This window comes from Echiichthys vipera, assembly GCF_963691815.1.
Source record: "Echiichthys vipera genome assembly, chromosome: 15".
Taxonomy (NCBI): domain Eukaryota; kingdom Metazoa; phylum Chordata; class Actinopteri; order Perciformes; family Trachinidae; genus Echiichthys; species Echiichthys vipera.
In genome coordinates this window covers 19555337-19576575 of record NC_139840.1, presented here as the reverse complement: position 1 = coordinate 19576575, position 21239 = coordinate 19555337, and the positions used below count along the sequence as shown (strand labels likewise).

Sequence of the window (21239 nt, the reverse complement as noted above, 5' to 3'; positions counted from 1 at the left end):
AATCAAGTCCATTAGAACAATTTTGATGTACTTGTACTACTTTATACATCTACTACTACATTTCAGAGGAACTATTGTACAACTTTAGTGACTTTACAGATACAAAATATTATCAAAAAATGAAATAACATTGTTATACATTATACTACACAGTAGAATATAAAGTACCCGTGGGTTTTCTCCGGGTTCTCTGGTTTCTTCCCACAGCCCAAAGACATGCACGTGTTAGGTTCATTGATGACTCTGATATTGCCCGTAGGTGTGAATGGTTGTCTGTCTCTGTTCGTCTCTATGTGCCCTGTGATAGACTGGCGTCCTGTCCAGGATGGACCCCGCCTCACGCTCGATGTCAGCTGGGATCGGCTCCAGCCCCCATGGCCCCGACAGTGAAAAGCAATTGAAGATGAATGAATGAATTTATCAGCTGCAACATTAAAGTGATATTTACATTAACCTCTCAATAATTATAATCTGATTTCTGAAATGGGCCATTCTGCATAATGAGTACTTTTACTTTGTTGTACTTTAAGTACCTTTTGTACTTTTATTTAAATAACATTTTGAATTCGGGCCTTTTACTTGTAACAGAGTATTTCTACAGTGTGGTGTTACTACCTTTACTGAAGTAAAAAATCGGAGTACTTCTTCGAACCCATGTGTTTAAAATTAAAGGTCTCCATGTTTTAAAAAAAATTATAAAGCAGGTGAGGTGTTTTATACTGTGAAAACGCTCAGAGAAATATTTTATCATATTTAGGTATCAATCTACCTCATTGCCCATTTGCACCTTTCTTTAACATGTTTTTTTTGTCACAACTTTACACAGGTAGAGAGCGCTGCCACAGAGCCGCAAAAGCTGACCAATCTCGACTAAAACAGTTTTCTGTGGAGCTGCAGTGCCACTGTTTCCTGTTTAGTTTCCATATAAATCCTGTTGCATCTGCCTCAAAGGAAAGGGAGGAACACTTTCCTCTGCTATTTTTTCAGTCACAAGACAAACAGGCACTCACTGTTGATTCAACTGCTGCTTTATGAAGAAATGTGACTTAATGGACTTTGCACCTCCTTACTTGAACCCTTTATAATCTGCACAGCAAATATTACAGAGTTCAGAGTCGAGTTCACACGACACCGAAGAAGAGGGAAACTTTAAAATGCAAAAATCTTTGACTAAATCCTCTCTTCAGTGCACTCAGGCTGATGGGAGCATCTTTATTACTGCTGCTCCATGTCGACCAATCGGTGCTCTGTCTCCTCAGACGGACTAAAGCAGGCTGAACACTCCTCCTCCTCCTCCTCCTCCTCCTCCTCCTTCACCACTACACATTAACACATAAAGACTCTCCACCCTCAGCCCACTCCCCCATCTACAGCCTCCATCAGCGGTTCTGCTCCTCTCTCCTCTGTGATTCATCTTGCAAACTGTGAGTTCACTTCTTCCAGTCGCCATAAATGCACATTTTGTCACTTTACGGACTTTGGTTCATTATAATCCTTTTTTTTTCTTTAAAGCGTGCATGATTTCCTGGGTCGAGTCTGTGCAGCTCGCTTTATTAAATTAAGTGTTTCGATGTTTTTTTTGTTTTTTTGCTCGTTTGAGTCCATTTCAGTCCAGGATCGGAAAGTTTTGAAGTGATTTTCCAGATGTTGAAAGTCTCCGTTCATTTCTCTCTTCTGAGTCACGTCAACCAGCGAAAGCTGCACGGACAAAGCAGGAACCAAAACATCTCCATTTATTATGGAAACACAGCGTATTGCGATGCTTATTATGGGGAAAATAGTCCGTTATTGCCTGTTATTATCTGCGGGGGTGAAACGCAGCGCAAAAAAGTGCTGTAGAAGTTCAGGAAGTAGTAGTTTGGATGTTATGTAATACTAAAAAAAGAAAAAAAAAGAAGTAGTTGTGCAAATATTAGTTAACATGAAAGCTACGTGGATGAATCCTGGTTCCTGTTTTATTTTCTAAATGTATTTAAAGATGCACTTCTCCAGTCTGCAGCAGTAGCAGCAGCAGCAGATTAGATGCAGCCACTTTAGGGATGCTCCCCCTGCAGACATGTGCATTTATACCCTACAGACCTGCAGTGTCATGATCTGCATCATGTCACACCAGTGTTATGACTGTAACAGTGCATCAGTCAACACCCATGGGTGATGGATCCGTCCATGATGCAGCATTTATCGCTCAGCCTCTTACAGGAAATCCACTGGGTGTTTTCTCTCTGCGCTGAAACCTGAGCCCTCTCATTAAGCTGGACAAACTCCACAGTAATATATTACTGCTCCAGGTGGTGATGATGTGTGTCTGTTTGGATTATGTCTGTCTTTTAATACCCAACTGTACATAATACACCGTGCACACTGAGCAGGTTCAGGGTGTATGTGTGTGTGGATCACAGGGTGAAGTGAAGTGAGGAAGTGTACGTTGTGTCCTCAGTCTTTGGCCTCACTGCAGCAATAATCCTGCTGCCACACCCACTTGTAATCTGGCTCTTGTGTAATCGGAGGAAAACGTACATCTTTATAATCTCTCCCTCTCGTCTTGATCTGAAGTTTATGTATTTTACGTCCAGTGACACTGAAGGGTTTAATGCGCCCGGGTTCGTTCACAAGATTTACTTATTGGAGTGGCCGGCAGTCATGCAGTAGTGACACAATAACATTAAGCTTTGTTTTAACTCCGTATCAGCTATAAAAACACACGATATGGGAGTTAAGAAATTAGGTCGTGCTGTGTTGATAGCCGAGCGGTTATCTCTCTCATGTTGGCAGAAATATGATTATATACTCAAAGTCCCTGATTTAAAGGTACATTTTGCAGGTTCATACTTATATTTTGGGGTTCTACAAGAAAACTAGAACATGTTTAAATGCTTTAATGTTAAAAAAACACATTCTTTTTCTCATCCTGTCTGTCTGAATATATTCACCCTCTTTCTGAAACGCTCCGTTTTAGCGCCTGTCTCTTTAAGACCCCCTCCCAAAAAAGCCCAGTGTGCTCTGATTGGTCAGCGTTTCCGGGTCTTCGCCACCTGCACCTTCCTTGTACAGTCATTGTCCTTGTACAGTCATTGCAGCCGGGTAATGACTGTTGCGACACTATAGCGGCACTTTCTACCTATATATAGTATAGTTGTGACATCACAACCATACAGAAGTCCAGACGGCTCGTTTAAAGTCAGTTTCTGAATACAGGTTTGAACTTCTCTGTGGATTGAGCGTTTTGATACTTTCACAGTATTTATTCAGCATTTTGACCTGTTTCACAATAAAAAAAAAGACATGGAAATCTCACTTTTTACAATATGGGACCTTTAAAACATACTTTAGATCAGACAATGTTATGGTTCCTTAAGCCTTATTGTCAGAAATGAAGATATTCTGAAAAGCTTTTTCTCTGGAAATCTGGACTTCAGTCAATCGTCAAGAGGATAAGGGTCGAAGTAGTTACAAAACCACATTTCTCTAAATGTTTCATGAAAATCAGCCTTGTTTGAGGCTTTGTGGTGATGCATTTTTTTGAATACCCAATGGGTTTTACTGCTGCAGGAAGTTGGAGAATTCCCCTTCTTATTAAAGAGCATTTAATCCTCCAGATTTTGTGAAAGCTAAATAAGTAGAAAAGTGATTTTTTTAAATGTCACGTGCAATTAATGTAAGAAACACGTGAACAATTAACTGATGTGACAGGAGCAGCAACACATGAATTAAAACATGTTCAAGAACTAGTTTGTCTGGTTCATTCTCAACACTGAAAGTCCAACTATGGGAGGGTTAAGGCCACACTCAAGATAACATATGTATTTATAACTACTGTGGGTTAGTCTCTCTCAGCTGTCATCCACAACTCTACAGAAGCATACAGTTCAGGAAACGCATGTTGACGCCGCAAAATAACTTCCTCACACTTTGCTGGTCGGTTCTTCCAGTTGTTCGCTGCATCTCTCTGTCTTCCTCTGTGTCCTCAGGTTCCTTCGAGACTTACAAGATTTCATTTGCAGCAAACTTTTGCAATGCAAAAATATTAAAATTGCTGCCCGTCTTGCTCCGTCTCCCTCTGACCTCCTGCATCTCCGTATTCACTCTCTTCCTCTGTCTTTCTCTCAGAGCCATCATGGTTTCCCATAAGGAGTTTGTGGGCGCGGGAAAGCAGCCAGGTCTGCAGGTGTGGCGTATCGAGAACTTGGACCTGAAGCCGGTTCCTAAGGCCCTGCATGGCAGCTTCTTCACCGGGGACGCCTACCTGCTGCTCTTCACCACCTCAGCTCCTTCATACAACATACACATGTGGCTGGGTAAGACTTGGACACATATTGTGCACAAAACGTGACAATAATCCCATTTTAATCTATTTCAAATATGACATATTAGTTATTCTTATTATATCTGAACAAAATACTGCTGATTGAAATCTACCTGGTTATCTTGCTTTATAGAAAGGATGTTTTCATGCTGTTTTTTCAATGCATTTTTGAGAAATAGTCAAAAAACACACTTAGCAGAAGCCATTTTACTGTAACATGTTCCCAAAATGCTATTCTTTGTTGTTCCCCCATTATTCTGTTTATTTTAAGTTTAATTGTTTGTGATTTTATGATTTTCACCACTCTAAGAGTTTATATGATGAGTAGTTTCTGTGTAATGTGAGCTCACAAAGGAAAGTAGAAAGTATTATAATCACTTTCTTCTGAAGTCTTTAACTAACTAAAGTCAAAGATTAACAGAACGAAGCTGTTACACCTACTGTTCATGCACATACATGAAGCATTCATGCATTTTTATATGTACACGCAAACAGACACTAAAAGCTTCAGAGACTAACAGAGCGATTGAAACTCTCTCGTGGTTGCTGCACTATAGCTGTGGTTTTGAAGTGACTCTTAATGAGATTAGGCATCTGATCTCAGAGCTGAAACATCCTCCGCTGTAGGAGTCTCTTAAAAACGTCTTCTCTAAAAGTCATACCAGTCTGAGAAATTCCTCCCGGCTCCCTCACTGTGCCACAGTCTTCTCATGCTCTGTAAATTTTAGTTACAAAACGGCTGCATGACTCACTTCTCGAATACCCCCGTAGGCCGCAAGAGACCAGTCCCGGCATGTTTGTAGTTTTCCCGGCCAACTCTCCTGCAGCGCCAGCACACAGACGGCTCTTTATGTTCTCTGCTGCCGTGGCATCTGTGAGACGTTTCTGTAAAAATAACACGTGAGAACATAATTAATCCCTGTGTCTGGGGTCGACGTTAGTCATGTAGAATCATGGAATAGTTTCATCCGTGCTGTGTGCCCGTCTGACAGTAATAGCACGATGTTGTGAATAGCTCTGCTGCAGATGCGGTTGAGCCAAAGCCTCCGGTTCTGACTCAGAGGTCCTGCAGGGTCACTGCAGACACTTAAGTGCAAAATTTTGCTCTGCTAAAATAATTAGATTTGCTCTGATAATGTGACCAGTATCAGTAATGCCTCAGATACTATCAGCGAGTACGCACGTCTATGCACCCATCTTGTAATCTCGTAATTAAGCCCTGAGAAAACAATTTTAAAGAAGTTAATTCATGTTTTTTTCTCCGATGAGTGACACTCAAACTAGATAATAAAATAAAGTTATATGGCAATCCTCTCTGTATATATATATCACACTCAATCAGTGATTTGATTTAAAACACTTCTTAAAACACCCTTTTATAGACTTGCTTTTATGTGATCTTGTCTTTTTATGTATTTTATTTTTATTCTTTGGTCTTTTTGCAACCTTTTACCTTGTCATCCCTTCATTTTTAGTAGTTTTTACTGCCATTAGTTTTCACTCGTATTGTTGTTTATGTTGATTTCTGTGTGCTTTTTTTCTTAGCACATTGTAAACACTTGTTTTTACAGGTGCTATATAAATAAAGTTACTATAATTATTATTATCATTTCATTATCATCGCCGTACCTGGGGCGACAGAGCCTTTTTACATCACACCTTCAAATCACTCATCAAAACCCACCTCTTCAGAATCAACCCCCAATAATCAACTATTTTATTTCATTTCTATTGCATCACTACTTGTTTTTAAATGTGCCTGCTTTTCAGCCGCTTTTACCACTTTTACATCTTTTTACGGTAACTTACTTATTAAATATAGCCTTTCATTTTTGTATGTAAAGTGTCTTTGAGTACCTATACAAATAAAATGTATTGTTATTATAATTTCTATCAGATTGGTACTCTGTGTTGTAAGTTCAGGTATCATAATCAGTATCAGAAAGGAAGAAATGGTTTCGGAACATTTCTATAATAATAATAAATGTTTTTGTGAGAAACTCGACCCTTGAGCATCGATTTGATGCAGCTGTGACAAGAAACGTCTCGTTCCTGCAGGGGACGAGTGTTCGCAGGATGAGAGCGGAGCGGCGGCCATCTTTGCCACCCAGCTGGATGACTTCCTGGGCGGTGGGCCGGTGCAGTACAGGGAGCTCCAGAACTGCGAATCCAACACTTTTCTGGGGTACTTCAAGAAAGGAATCAAGTACCAGGTGAGAGATAAGAAACACGGGTGAAAAACTTCTCACCCGTCTCTTTCCACGTGTGTAGAGAACCTACGGTCTTCAGGTAACGTAAAGACGATAGGATATGAAAGCTAAGCTAACGAAAACACAATTATTCTTTGTTTCAAGTGACTAATGAAAACATAATCATAAATATTATATTACATTTCTGGCAATATATCCTCCTAAATCCTACACCGTTCCTTTAAAAATAGTTACTAGTGTGTTTTTTCAGTGTTTCACTTAATAAAAGAAAATATATATGTATTATATTAATGAAATGTATTATAATAAACTATATTTATTGTTTGAATTACCTGTGATTGCTAAATATTGTACTATTACATAGTGTGTACGACGGTTGTGACATAAAGAATCTTTATTCTTGAAATATAAAGTGAGCATTAAGGGGTTGTAATATTTTTTTATATATTTCTTACAGTACAAACAGTGAATGTTATGATGACAGAAAAAAACCTCACACATGGAGCAACAACCTCTCTCAGGAATCTTTGACCTTAATATATCTGCTGGGTTTAATGATTGTCGGTTGTCGGTGACGCTGATGAGTCTGAAGTTCAGAGGAAACGTTCCCCTTTCGCTGTACATACATGCCGGGTGTGTCTCGCTGACTGACTGACTGTAACCGAGGCAACCACCCTGTTCAAAGGAGGACATTTTGAAAAAGGCACAAGCGAGGCCACTTTTTAAACCAGCCATCTGTTTCTTATTGCCATGAAAACCATCCAAACCCCCCTTTGGCTCCGGGTGGATGTAATTATCCCAAAGTCTTGTTTACGGCTTTTGCAAAGTTGGAGGATGGAAACTCTGCTCTGCATGTGTGCAGGAACACACACACAGACACACACACACACACACATACACACACACACACACACACACACACACACACACACACACACACACACACACACACACACACACACACACACACACACACACACACACACACACACACGCATTCTCGCACATCTATCTTTGTGAGGACAATCATTTACATAATGCATTCCCTAGTCCCTCTCCCTAACTTAACCATCACAACTAAATGCCTAACCCTAACCCTATATTAACCGCCCTTATCAGTGGCACCCTTAACCTCTTTTTAAACATATTTTATGTTTTTAATCGACCTTTTAAACAACCAATCCAGGTTTTTTAAGGAGGTTTTTAAAGTGTTTTTATCACACGCATATAAAAACACATTAAATTAGTAAATGGCCTTACCCCGGTTAAGGGAATGATTGGATATTGAAGTTTCCCTCGTATACATGAGAGGGGGTTGAATGGGAGAATGATGGAGTAGCTCTTCCTCCCGTACAGTAGGTGGCGCTCCACCAATATAAAGCTGGTCTGAATACAGCTTTTTTTCCGGTTCACCTTTGTCAAAATCACAAACGGACGACTTTTGGAAAGAATTACGACAGAAACAGGTCTTCTTGGTAGTGGTGTTTCTTTCCCTTGCGAAGTCCTCCCTTGGTTTAAGGGTAATGCTCTATTTTTGTTGTTTTTTTCACGTTGTTTACGGCGCCATTGCTTCCTGGTTTATTCTATTTCCGGGTCAAAAGCCACTGCTGTGGAGTGGGGAGCATGCGCAGACAAGAAACCCGACAGAAGCCCGAGAACACTGTTTAGATGTACGAATAATCGGGGAACTGAAGAAGTTTTCTTGGTCTGTTAATCGGGGTATGAGAACTCCGATTTTACCCGGGGTACGGTGTTTACATGGTGTTTGAGACACCGGAGTATGACCTTAACCCGAATGTAATCGTGTTTTTAAACTGCATGTAAATGCACTGAGTGACAGTCCCCTTGTGCCCATGCACTTCACAGCGCCTATCCTGGGCGCTGTGTTCTAACGCAAATCTAACCCTGACCTAAACCTAATTCAGAAATGAACCACAAGTCTCAACCCCTAAACAGGCCTTTTGAAAAAGTAAGGGCCGGCCAAAATGTTCTCACTCTGTTGGTCAAATTTGATTGGTTCTCACAAAGATAGCTGTACAAACACACACACACACAAACCCACACGCACACACACACACACACACACACACACACACACACACACAGAATGTTATTCCGAAGAAAGAGCGAAAGACAGGAGGACTGAAGCTCATTATAGTTTTGGTTACTCTGCTGTTAGGTAACAATCTTGCCATTAGAATAAAGAGAGGCCTGCATTGTTCCAATGGAAAATGTCTCTCTTGAGAAAAGATGAACGGCATCAATGTGGTTTCCATTTTGAGGCCTAAATAGTCGCTCAGGGCCTTTGTGTTTAAATGCTATGAAGGATAAGGAAGTCCCTCTATGTTCTCATGGTGAGAAAACAGTTGAGTTTCCACATGTTAAAGAAAAAAAGCCTGTCCAACCATCGAAGCATCACAGTGCTCTTCACAGTTTCTGTTGTTGCTCATTTACTGTGATTCATTTGCATCCCTTGTAAATACCTGTTTTGTTTAATGGCTTCACCGAGGACGGCACATTACGAGACAAATCCGCCTCACAGGTACGGGTCAAACATGATCCTTTTTTCCCAGAAGCAGGCATCATGTTCGTTTTCCCCCATTTGATAAGGTTTATTGGCTTTGTTAGCTGGGATTTATGGTACATGATAATCTTATTATCTGGCCTTTTGTCCTTTGAGGTTTTTACTGTGTTGTGTTAAACTCATTTCCCCCTCACTGTGGAGCAAACGTTGGTCTCATGAAGTCATCCTTCTCCTCACGTCCTGCCTCAGACATCCCAGTATTTGTGACATATATTGGTTGTAAACTGAAACTGTGTCAAACATTGTACAATTTCTTTATATACACTTTTAAAATGAAGCTTAGGTTTTGTATACGCTTCATATAACCGCACTTAAATAATTATTTTTCAACAGAAAGGGGGCGTGGCATCGGGTTTTCAGCATGTGGTGACCAACGACATGAGCGTGAAGCGCCTGCTGCACATCAAGGGTCGGCGTGCCATCAGGGCGACAGAGGTGGACATGTCCTGGGCCAGCTTCAACCAGGGAGACTGCTTCATCGTCGACCTGGGCAAGGTGAGCTCTGTTTTTATCTATTGTAGTGTGTTTATGTTTGAGTGAAATCTGTCTAGTGCCTTTTTGTCTCGCCATTGAGGACGCCACTCGTGATGTGACCCCTAAATGCCAGTCTGATGTATCAGAAACCGCTCATGCCAACCAGGAAACTGGGCTTGTGTTTTGGGCCTTTCTCTCCCCCTCCTCATGACCTTTTGACCTTTGAGAGGAACTGAAACTCATTAAAGAGTGAAGAGAATACCTTATTTATCCATCTGTCGTCTGCCATGGGTTGTTTGGAGGGATAGTGGGATTTATGTTGGTGTTTTTTTGTTTTTGTCAACGCGTCTGCCTTAAAGTGAACAACACTTTTTGCAAATTCCATAAAAACGTGGGAAAAAAAGAGTGAAGAGAAAGACGTGAGCTCATGAATAACGCATTTTGTGGGATTGATTGATAAGAGAAGTTGGTAAAAGTATTCTTCTACTAACCCTTGCCAAAGTTTAATAAAAATCCTGTTCTTTAAGATTATTTTTTGGCAGTTTTTTAAGCCTTTATCGCAGAGAACGGACATTAAATGGAGGGAGAGACATGCAGAAAAGGGCAGCAGGTCGGACATGAACCCGCGGTCGCTGCCTCGAGGACCTTTAGCCTCTATACATGGGGCGACTCCTCTAACCACTGAGCCACGGGCCACCTAGTGATGCCATTTTAATGAGGAAAAATAAATCAGCCTAACTAATAATTAACAAGGCGATTCATTAATATGTTAATGCTTAAATAATACCGTATCCTTTTCCTACATTTGGGTGATTATTCCATTTATATTTATGAGTAAATAAGTAAGTCAGTAATATATTTTGTGTCATCCAGCAAAAGGCGCCCCGCCCACACTACAAACGAAAGAAAAAAAGAGCGATAAAGAACAAATATCACACATCTCTGCACATGTCAAACAAAAACCAGATCATGTCTGAACAAAGATAAACACAATCGAACTCCTCAGGCATTACAGCTATAAAACAAAACTTAGACACATCTTAGGAATATACCGTACATATTACTAATCCTGACTATGTCTTTCAGAATAGTAATAACATAGTTTATGTACTGTACTTGAATATAGCTGAACCGTAATTCATTTTGTTTAATGTGAAAGAGTCTCGATTTTTAAAGTTACAATCATCAGCAACAGCCATTTAATGCATTAACATGCAGTAATCAGTCATACAGACCCCTCTGTTAGACGAAACGTGATGAAGTCATCTAGGGTGGCCTTTAAAATGAGAAAACTGACTCAGGACATCATGATCACATGGTGTGGAGCATGAACATACAATAATAACAGAACGACAGCACGCGGCATGGCTAAAAAACAACAAATGTTTCTGAAACTTGAACTGAAAAAAATAACTAATAACAAAAAGTTCAAACTGGTGCACGGATGCCAGCTGCTCACGACATGATTTGAATATTTTAGAGTTTCTTGGCTGCACCAGTTACACTTCTGAGACCTGTAATATTACAGTAAACCACACTTGCTGTTACCATCAGTACCCACGGTTGTCTAACTCTAACTAATCAAACTCTAATAAGGATTTATTATCCTCCTTATCACTTATCACTTATTTAGTTTGTACTTATTTTATTTCAATCTGCTGCTAAACTGCACAGTGCGTATTGTTGTATATTGTATATACCTACGCTTAACCACAATGTCTGTTGCACTCTGTCACATTTAGTTAATTGTTTGATTTATTTTATGGTAGCTTATTGTTGCTCTGATCCTTTCCCATCTTTGTATTGAAACTGTTGCCAAATAATTTCCCTTGGGATAAATAAATCTTTTTGAATCTTGAATTCAACTTTAATATCCATTTCCTGTGTGTCCCTCTCCTGCAGGACATCTTCCAGTGGTGCGGCAGTGAGTGCAACCGTTTCGAGAGGCTGAAGGCCGCCGAGGTCTGCATCGGCATCAGAGATAACGAGAGAAACGGCAGAGCCAAGATTTACATGGTGGAAGAGGGGGACGAGCCGGCACCAATCCTAGAGGTGACACACAATTTCACATACGCGCACATTCCTCTCCTGGTGAAGCTCAGCCACACACTGAAACCTTCCGCCTAAAGGTGACCACTCGTGAGCGGAAGCCATAAGTGTTATTGATGCATTTCACGGCCGGGGATTACTCAGCGTGGGAACGAGTGGAAACAATGATGTCCTTTGTAATGTGCTGCTCGTGTGCCAACTCTGTGCCATTGTAAACACGTCCTTCACAACGAGAGAAGAGGGTAAACTCCAGAGAGGCCTAATGAGAGAAGAGGAGGAACAGGAGGGGTTTAGAGAACATATTTGAATTATTTTTTAATCTGAGAAAGATTTAGAAAGTCTACAAAAGGAATCACTATCAAGGCTGCCGTGTCTTTTATCTGTAACACAATTGTAACTCTGAGCACAAGTCATCATGAAGTGATTATTGTGACAAATGAACAATGATTAATTCCTCTGGTGGCGCAGGCTCTGGGGCGCAAACCCACCATTGCTCCCAGTACCGTGGACGATGAGAAGGTGGACACTTCCAACAGGAAGAAGGGCGCCCTCTACATGGTGAGTGACGTAAGTGACAGTCGACGCAGATAAGTTTAACTTTATATTTATACGTACACGTTTATGCGTGACTTTGATTTTGCGGTGGGAAATGAGATAATTGTGAAAAAGATTGTGCTGCATTCTTCGGGTTCTGATTTGAATTTGAAGACTTGAATATTAAAGCCCGGAGCTCGTCCAAATGAAATTGAATTTAATTGAAAAGGTGCATGTTTTTAATTATTCATCCATTCATGAGTTAATGAACATTAGGGCTGGGTGATCATTGGATAAAGCCATCTACTGTATTGTCTTTCAGTGGAATCGTATTTCGAGGCATCTTGATACACAATCACGTCGTCCAAATTGACAATAACAAACACATACTAACATACATTTCTCAGAAAATCTGTTTTAAGTTTATATTTTTCACAAAATTTCTTAATAAAATGAGAAACTTCTCATAAATTCACACAGGAGTAAACAAAAATAGGCTTAACCAAGTGGTTTTTCATATAGATCCTTTATTTAATGAATAATCAGAGAACATGCTGTAACATGAGAGATCGTCCAGCCCTCCTGAGCATACCTTTCTAAAATCTCAAGTTTGAGGACGGCATGAAAGAATAAATATGCATGTAGCTCATATAATAAATGGATATTGTAAGAAGTTAAGATGTTTTGAGGCTGTCCTCACTTCACCGAACACTGATGCTGCCCCTCCCTTTCGTAGATCTCTGACGCCTCGGGCTCGATGAAGGTGACGTCCGTGGCTCCGAGCAGTCCCTTCAAACAGGCCATGTTGTCTCCTGAGGAGTGCTACATCCTGGACAACGGGGTGGACAGGAACATCTTTGTTTGGAAAGGTACCGACAGCATTTTCAGACTCTAACGCGAGCATGAGACTTTTTTCGCTGTCCTCACCTTTGTTTTTTTCTGCAGGAATACTCAACACGCTAAATGGAAAATACTATCAAACATTACATAGAACCTGTGTGTTGAAGAACTATGGCCTTCTCATCATGTCATGTCTTATCTGACTCCAACCAGGTCCCAAGGCCAACATGGCAGAGCGTAAAGCAGCCATGTCAGCGGGTCAGCAGTTCATCAAAGACAAGGGATACTCTGCTAAGACACAGGTGAACCTGACATGAGTCTTGCAAGAAAGCAGTATCTTGTTAGTGATGCCGTGTCAAAGATGCAGGTGATCTAAAACACCCTCTCCAACCTCTGTCCCTCACAGATCCAGGTTCTTCCTGCAGGAGCTGAGACGACTATGTTTAAGCAGTTCTTCAGCGACTGGAGGGACAAAGACGAGACCACCGGCCCCAGTAAGGCCTACACCATCGGCCGCATCGCCAAAGTAGCACAGGTGCCCTTCGATGCCTCCACCCTGCACTCCAACAAGGCCATGGCAGCCCAGCACGGCATGGTGGACGACGGCAAGGGCAAAGTGCAGGTATCAGTGTGTTGAAAGTTTCTTTCTAAAACAACATAAAACAGTGTGGTGCAGTTGGGGAAAACAGATTGCGGTTTGGCTTCCAGATTTGGCGTGTTGAGGGTGAAAGGGTGCCCGTGGATCCCTCCTCCTACGGCCACTTCTACGGTGGAGACTGTTACATCATCCTCTACAGCTACAGAGTGGGAGGCCGCGAGCAGCACATCATTTACACCTGGTGGGTAAAAAGAAAGATACAATCAAACACGCATGATTGTGTTATTTGTATGTGCACCGCACCACACCCAGTGGACTGGATCCTGGGGAACTGATTCAGACTGTGGGTGTTACTGTGTCAGGCAGGGGCTGAAGTGCTCAAAGGACGAGCTGGCAGGTTCAGCGTTCCTCACAGTGAAGCTTGATGACTCAATGGGAGGATCCCCTGTTCAGGTTAGAGCTTAACGCTGACGCACCGCTCACCGCTGCATCACGTGTAAAAACAAGTCCAGATTCTGTACAGTCCCGTAAGTAATCCACAGTATTAACAAAGCACCAGACTCAACACTTTGAACTCTGCAATAGAAATGGTCCGTCAGAGCCTACATTGGTGTTTTCGTTTATTTTAATGACATTTCTTAGAGTATCTTCAAATGCTTCATATCTCTAAAACCTAAACTAGAATGTTATGTAAGTCATTAAACCTTAATAATTAATAAAAGACTCATAAATAAAAGCAAAAACAAAAGTTTTTTTTCATCACTGAGCAGAGCAAACCTATTGATCCAAAATATTTTCTACATTTTGACACATTAACAAAAATATTTATAAAAACTTTATAAGTAATTTGAACTATGGACGTTTTTTTAGTTTTTTACTTATGAGCAGAGTGTAAAGGCGTTAGATCTTTACAAATAACTTATGTAGTATTAATAAATATTTTTTTCATGTGTCTAAATCTAGAAATCTTTTGGATCACTATGTTTTGTGTGTTTAGTTAGTAAAATGTGATTAAAAACATTGCAAACGTTTGTATTTATTGTATATATTTTGCACAGGAGAGACATGAGCCTTAGTTTCCTGCTGCAAAAAGAAAGAACGCTCTGGCTACTATGGTTTTTGATTTTAGGTCGTTTTACACAGGATCATGTAAACAACGATGATTTCTGTTTTAAAGAACAATAAAAAACAATGCATTTAGTGTAAGGCTGGGCAAGTTTATTTGTATAGCACAATCCAACAACAAGGCAATTTCAAGGGCTTCACATAAAACATTAAAAGCATTGGGATAAATAACACATAAAACATATAAATGTAAAACATATAAAAGGTCCATTAACACATATGCATATCTATGTGTAAGTAGTAATTATGTGAGGAGTTAACTGTCACATAAACTGACATAAACAGACAAAGGTACAGTTGCCCGGAGTTCTCTGAATATGTGGAAGTTGAGTAAGAAGCTGCAGCTCAGCCGTCAAAATGGAGAAATATCCTGAAACTTTCACTTACATATAACCTTTACGTTCTCATTAATTAAACTTTGTGCATAATTTGTACAAAGTTGTTTTCTTGGGTGTTATAAAGGATGAGAAGATAGCAGCATTGTGGACGTTTCAGCTTCTCAAACCTTTTAAACTGAATCATTAAAGAGGATTAAGTACAACTGAACAAAACCAAAACATCTCAGTTAACTTCAACCTTCTGCCATGAAAAAAAACCCTGAACGTAGACAACCAGCAGAGGGCAGTATCACTGTAAGCTTCATATTTTGGTAACACTCTATTCAAACTTCTGCACTTCCTTACATGCAACATAATAATTTCATTTACAACATCTTCATAGAAAGAGTTTTCTTTTTTAATTGTTGCATCACATCAAAGGTAAAACGTTTTCCTGTCTGTTAGTGATTGTTAAAAGGCCTCAATGATAATGACGACATGAAACAGTTTCAGACATGTCTTATTCTATAAATGTTTCCCTTAAAGCACCACACGGGTGGTTTTGTTTATTTTATGTACTTAAATGTACTTTATCCATCTGATTCTGTTAAATTCTGCATGAAAATCAATTGGAAGAGTATTGAAACTTGACTGAGTTGTGTAATCCATCAAAGTTAACATGAAGTTTATATTACTTAATGTCAAAATTGCAATTTGTTAGACATTTAGAGTAAAATTTGCAGTGATAACGATACGCTGACAAGAAGTAGATGTGGATTTCACTGTGATGGAAACTAATGGCTGCTGGAAAGAAATAGAAATACATCCAAAAATCTAAAATGTAATTAATGCTTTCAGTAACGATCAGCAAAAGAAGAAAAGTATATAACATTTGTAAACATAGTCACATGTTCCTTTAAATCATAAAGACTTCCTATTTTTGTCACTTACATTACAGGCTAAGTTAGAATAGTCATGACAGCCATGTTTTTTAATGACTTCCTCCAAAGGTGAGAGTGACTCAGGGCCAGGAGCCTCCACACCTGATGAGCCTGTTCCAGGGCAAACCCATGATCATCCACAGCGGAGGAACTTCTCGCAAAGGCGGACAGTCTCAAACCGGCAGCACCCGCCTCTTCCACATCCGGCAGAGCTCTTCCCACACTTCCCGCGCCGTGGAGGTGAGCTGTCTGTGGGCACGCACGCCTGTGATGTCACACCCCTGATTTCCACCTCTTAACTCGTCTGCACGTGTTCCCCACAGGTTGCGGTCTCTGCGTCCAATCTGAACACCAACGATGTGTTTGTGCTGAAGTCCCCGAGCGCCTTGTTTGTGTGGCGGGGCGTTGGTGCCAGTGATGAGGAGATGCAGGCTGCCAAGCATGTTGTGAGCTTCCTGGGTGGCAGTGCCAGCCATGTGACCGAGGGCAAGGAGCCAGGTGGGTGGACAAATATTCTGTATTTTTATAAAATTCTGTTACTTAAACTTATCCCCAAGAAAATAAACTGGAGGGCGATGAGACAGGAGGACTTTTGCTTTATTTATCTGCCCTAGGAGGATATTTGAGGGGATATCTTTCACAGCACTGGTCTGATTTTGACGCTAGTAGTTTAAAGCCAAACGTTACTTGTAAATCAGTTATATTGTATCGTCAGTGGTGTATATTTTCCAATAAGTTTGAAGATAAAAAGCAGCTCAAAATGTCACTGATTTACTGGACTTGGTACAAGACTACTAGACTTTAAAAGATCAAAATGAAAAAGGCCCTAACTACATCTTGTTTAATGCTAAATAATGTATGTTGCCATGCAGATCTAACTCTTCTGATGCCATGGCTGATTTTCTAGTCTGTTTTTTTTAAAGGTCCCATATTATGCTAATTTTCAGCATCCTATGTGTATTTTGGGTTTCTACTAGAACATGTTTACATGCTTTAATGTTCCAAAAACACATTTTTTTCTCATACTGTCTGTCTGAATAAACCTGGATTCATCTTTTGTCTGAAACGCTCTGTTTTAGCACCTGTCTCTTTAAGAGAAATATTGCAGCCGGAAATTACTATAACAGCAATGTAACAGCTTTTGTAACTAATATAATGTAGTTGTGACTTCACAACCGTACAGAAGTCCTATTTAAAGACAGTTTCTGAATACGGGCAGTGCATTTCTCTGTGGATTGAGCACAGTATTTATTTATTTATACAACACTTTGACCTACTTTACAATCTAAAAAGACGTGTTAATCTCACTTTTTACAATATGATGCACCTCGTCACTGACTGGCTCAAAGAGCAGCGGCATCATTCTTTGACTTCCTGTTCAAACAAACAAAAGCACCAAATATCGGACGAACTACTGTACTTGGAGCTGATGGATGTTGTTTTTTTTCTCCCTCCCAGGTGATTTCTGGTCTGCTCTTGGAGGCAAGAAGGAATATCAGACCTCCAAGAGTCTGCAGGAGGCGGCCAATCCTCCGCGACTGTTTGGCTGCTCCAACAAAACTGGAAGACTTAGTGTAAGTCACAGTGTGCAGTTTGTTGTTGAGGCTTATATGCCACAGATGTGCAACCTTTTATTTGGTTTACCCTATTAGCACAGTTGAGTTCACATATAAAATAGTTAACACTCAAATCTACACTTTCTTCTGCTCTGTCTGTCAGGTTGAAGAAGTACCCGGGGACTTCACTCAGTCAGACCTGGCCACTGATGATGTCATGCTCCTGGATACCTGGGACCAGGTAACACGAGCTCTCCGTAGTCACCGCAGAAATGTTTTTGATGTGTGAAACTCAACAGAAGACGCATTGTGTTTCTCTGCCCTGTAGATTTTCCTTTGGGTTGGCAACGAGGCTAATGCAGAGGAAAGGACCGGAGCTCCCAAAATAGGTTTGTTTGCATTCGAACCCTTAAAGAAGAAACACTTGTACCACACAGATCACTGTCTTACTTCAGATACTTGCTACCAGAACGCTCATAGAGCCATTCCCGTTTAATTAAAGTATTTCCCATTGTGAGGATGCTCTGTCAAACCTGGAGATGTGTTATTGATAACTTATCCTAAATTAAGCTTCTAAGGGCAGTTTGAAACCTTGGTTTTTGCGTTATTGGGCGCATTTTAGGTCCAGGTGTCCACCTAAAGGATAGTTTTCATACAACCACACATAAACTCCAAACTATCGCTTTAGGTTTTGAAACTTTGACCTTGTTCACCGTGTAGACTCAAATACTCAACTGTATAAATGAGGACAATTCCAAAACACAGCATAATATTGTATGTATGAAGGCTATGACATATTCAGTGTTGTCATCTTAAAGCTGCACTTAACGTTATTTTTATAATGATAGAAAAAAATGTATATGTAATGTGTCATGTTCATCGTGACAAACTCATAAAAAATATTGACCCGACTTGCAGTTCTCCTCAGTCAGATATTTCCCTCAGGGTTTAGTTAAGTTTATTTTGAACATGTAAAAAAGAAAACTATAACTAAATAAAACATGAACAGTCTCAAATTCTACTAAATCCATGAACTTCAGAGCAGGTAACTTTAAAAACTGTGTTGGAGCCATTTTGTTTTGTTTACAGTACTTTAAAAGTAACTTTGTTTGTGTTATGGTTGAAATTATGAAATATGTATCTGAGTTTGATTTTGTTTTTGTTCTTACCTTTGTTTCACCTAGAAATAGATGTGTCGCCACGTCATGCTCTGTCCTAGTTAAGGACACAGGGCAAACAGTTTTCTGACCACGTTTACGCATTTGTTTTAGTGAATTATTCATATTATTCAGTCACTTTTGTTACAGTTACATGGTCATCTCGGTCTCGTAAATAGCAACATTTTCGGTGTTTTTTTTTTGTTATTTTCCTGGAAAGTCAACCGGAGATTAAAGTTTAAAATAAAAATTAAACATCAAGACAATACTCTCTGTGCGTGCTTAAAGGAAAATGTGTGTCGGACAACCAGTGATTTATATGGAACAACTGATCAAAGGATTTGCCGTATTCAAACTGGTTGTTATTTATTATTCATTTGAATGATTTTAGGGTGTTTCTGTACATAGTAACTCAACACAACTCCAAATGAAGGTTAATGTTGCTCCGTATCTGCTGGATTACACGTCCGCAATATGAATTTACACAATGGTAATATGGGACTGTTTTATTTACAACCAAGTGGACAAAAAATGATTGTAAGCTTAATTTCCCTGTGTTTGAGTCTGCAGAGTTATGCTATTTTTACTCATTATCACTTCCTGTCTCCTGTGTCTGTCTTTCTATCTACCCCTTTGTCTATTGTCTACTTCTTGTCGTGCAGCAAAAGAGTACGTGGACTCCGACCCGTCCGGCCGCAAAGGGCTCCCCATCACCACCATCAAACAGGGGGCGGAGCCTCCAACTTTCACTGGCTGGTTCCAGGCCTGGGACGCCAAGATGTGGGAGACGGACCCATTGGATAGAATCCGTATCAGTTTCTGAACACGAGTCTAAAGGCTCCCTCTACCAGTCTTGACTTCTTTATCTGTCCAGCACCTCCTGTTGCCGTTTTGTTTATCTTAACTCCAATCCCTAAGTGCCAAAAACAATCGCTGTTATCAGGTTGAATGGCTGCCTCGATGCCTTGGTCACGGTGCAGTGCATCAGACTTCAATCAGTAGTCAAATGACTTCCTGTAGCAACATTATCCTGAATTGATAGAAGTGGTTTATTGATCCGTTGCATCCAACAGCTCGTCGCCTTCACGTCTATCTCAGCTCCTCATTTAGGACAACAGGAAAGGAAGCCATTTTAGACAGCTGGAGATGTCCTCTGTGTCTCTCTGCTCTCTTCTACTTTAGAAAACACCATCGTGTTTTCCTTTCTGTCCGTCTCAATACTCTTTTTTTCATAATGAAGTCGTATGTCATACAGAAACGGTTTACTCCATTACTGCACGATGTCTACGTGTGTTTTATTTTTATCGTTGATACCGGTGTGTTTACTAGAAGTTGCATGCTGCATTTTTTTCCCTATCATATTCTGTGCTTGTGAATTTAAAAAAGGCGTACAGCGGTATGTACGTGTGTCCGTTGTCTTTATTACATGACCCTGAAATGCTCACATGGATGGCTTTTAAATAAACTCCCAGTATTTCAAACCTGTGTTTTTTAAAAGACATTTGTGTTATTCATTCTCAAACCATGCTATTTACAACAACAAAGCAAGAATAAAATGTGAACAACAGCAACAAAACATCAAAGCAAGCTGTAAATAAACAAAAACAAAGAGGTTCTAATGTCGCTTAATTCATGTCATACTTATAATTTGTGGAATATATTAAACATTCAACAGAGTACGTATTAGAAATAGTTAACATAAGCAACTGCAGAGGACCACTCACACGTCAATCAAATATGTTTACAAAGACCGATTGTTTATGTTTTAAATAATGTGATGAATATTTTCCAGAGGTAGAGTTATGCACAAAGGTTTAAGGTATCTTTATTATACCAGAGGGGAAAACGGTTTTGCAGAGGACTAATCAATATAACAATAATTTCAATAAATACAGAGATAAAAGACCAATAGCAGTTAACGGACAAAAGAGTCCTTATGGGTACTGGTCCTACAACGCGGCAGGATGTATCTGCAGCCTTTTTCAAAGCTCTGTCCTTTGAGGCAGGTCGCTCAAGGGCGTAATAGTGATTTACGCCGCACACTTTAAATGATTTAATGTTTATATAGGTCTTCTTCCAAGACTCTTTTTGCAAGATTTAAGGCAGCAATATGTCTCTTAGATGTATTGATGTTCAGTGTTTTCTATTTGAACATGTCCAAGGCTAATGAGAATGGGGATCAGATTAATACTTCTGTAAATGTCTGCATTCTGCACCAGCAGCATTTATAATTTGAATCAGACACGTACAGAAACTGTCAGGTTTTACCAGCCAGCCTCTCACTGAGTTTCTCTCCTCTCTTCGGAGGAGAGGATGGGATCTTGTTGCAGCTTGCAGCATCTGTCTACGCGGGAAGATGAAGAAGACGTGAAAGCTCAGTTCACAACTGTGCTGTCTTTCAGGATGTGCAGACACACGGGAGAGAAGAAAGAGCCACCAGAGTTACAACTTTGACATTTCCTGAAAATTAAGACATTGCGCTTGTACAGTCTAAATAAGTGCATATGCTTAAAACAAGCTCAGTCCCATCCTATGAGTGAATGAAAAATCT

At 40.1% G+C, this 21239-nt stretch overlaps 1 protein-coding gene across 2 annotated transcripts; it reads left to right on the top strand.

Annotated features, from left to right (window-relative positions):
* The first annotated feature begins 1322 nt into the window (after positions 1-1322).
* On the top strand, positions 1323-20173 carry scinlb (scinderin like b). Of its 2 annotated transcripts, none has more exons than XM_083928315.1 (17): positions 1323-1424; positions 4108-4295; positions 6362-6516; positions 9431-9592; positions 11474-11623; positions 12089-12178; positions 12891-13023; positions 13208-13296; positions 13401-13616; positions 13703-13833; positions 13955-14045; positions 16045-16215; positions 16299-16473; positions 17434-17549; positions 17695-17772; positions 17860-17920; positions 19351-20173. In XM_083928315.1, the coding sequence occupies exons 2-17, from the start codon at positions 4115-4117 to the stop codon at positions 19509-19511; spliced, it is 2160 nt and encodes a 719-aa protein (XP_083784441.1). In that variant the 5' UTR covers positions 1323-1424; positions 4108-4114; the 3' UTR covers positions 19512-20173. The 2 variants fall into 2 exon arrangements, with proteins under 2 accessions (XP_083784441.1, XP_083784440.1); XM_083928314.1 differs by having other exon boundaries at positions 12089-12187.
* The last annotated feature ends 1066 nt before the right edge of the window (positions 20174-21239 follow it).

Coding starts and splice junctions, on each gene's coding strand:
- scinlb (XM_083928314.1), top strand. CDS start 4,115: ATGGTTTCCCATAAGGAGTTTGTGGGCGCGGGAAAGCAGCCAGGTCTG. Junction 17,550..17,694: donor ACAAAACTGGAAGACTTAGT/GTAAGTCACAGT, acceptor TCTGTCTGTCAG/GTTGAAGAAGTACCCGGGGA. Junction 17,773..17,859: donor TCCTGGATACCTGGGACCAG/GTAACACGAGCT, acceptor TCTGCCCTGTAG/ATTTTCCTTTGGGTTGGCAA.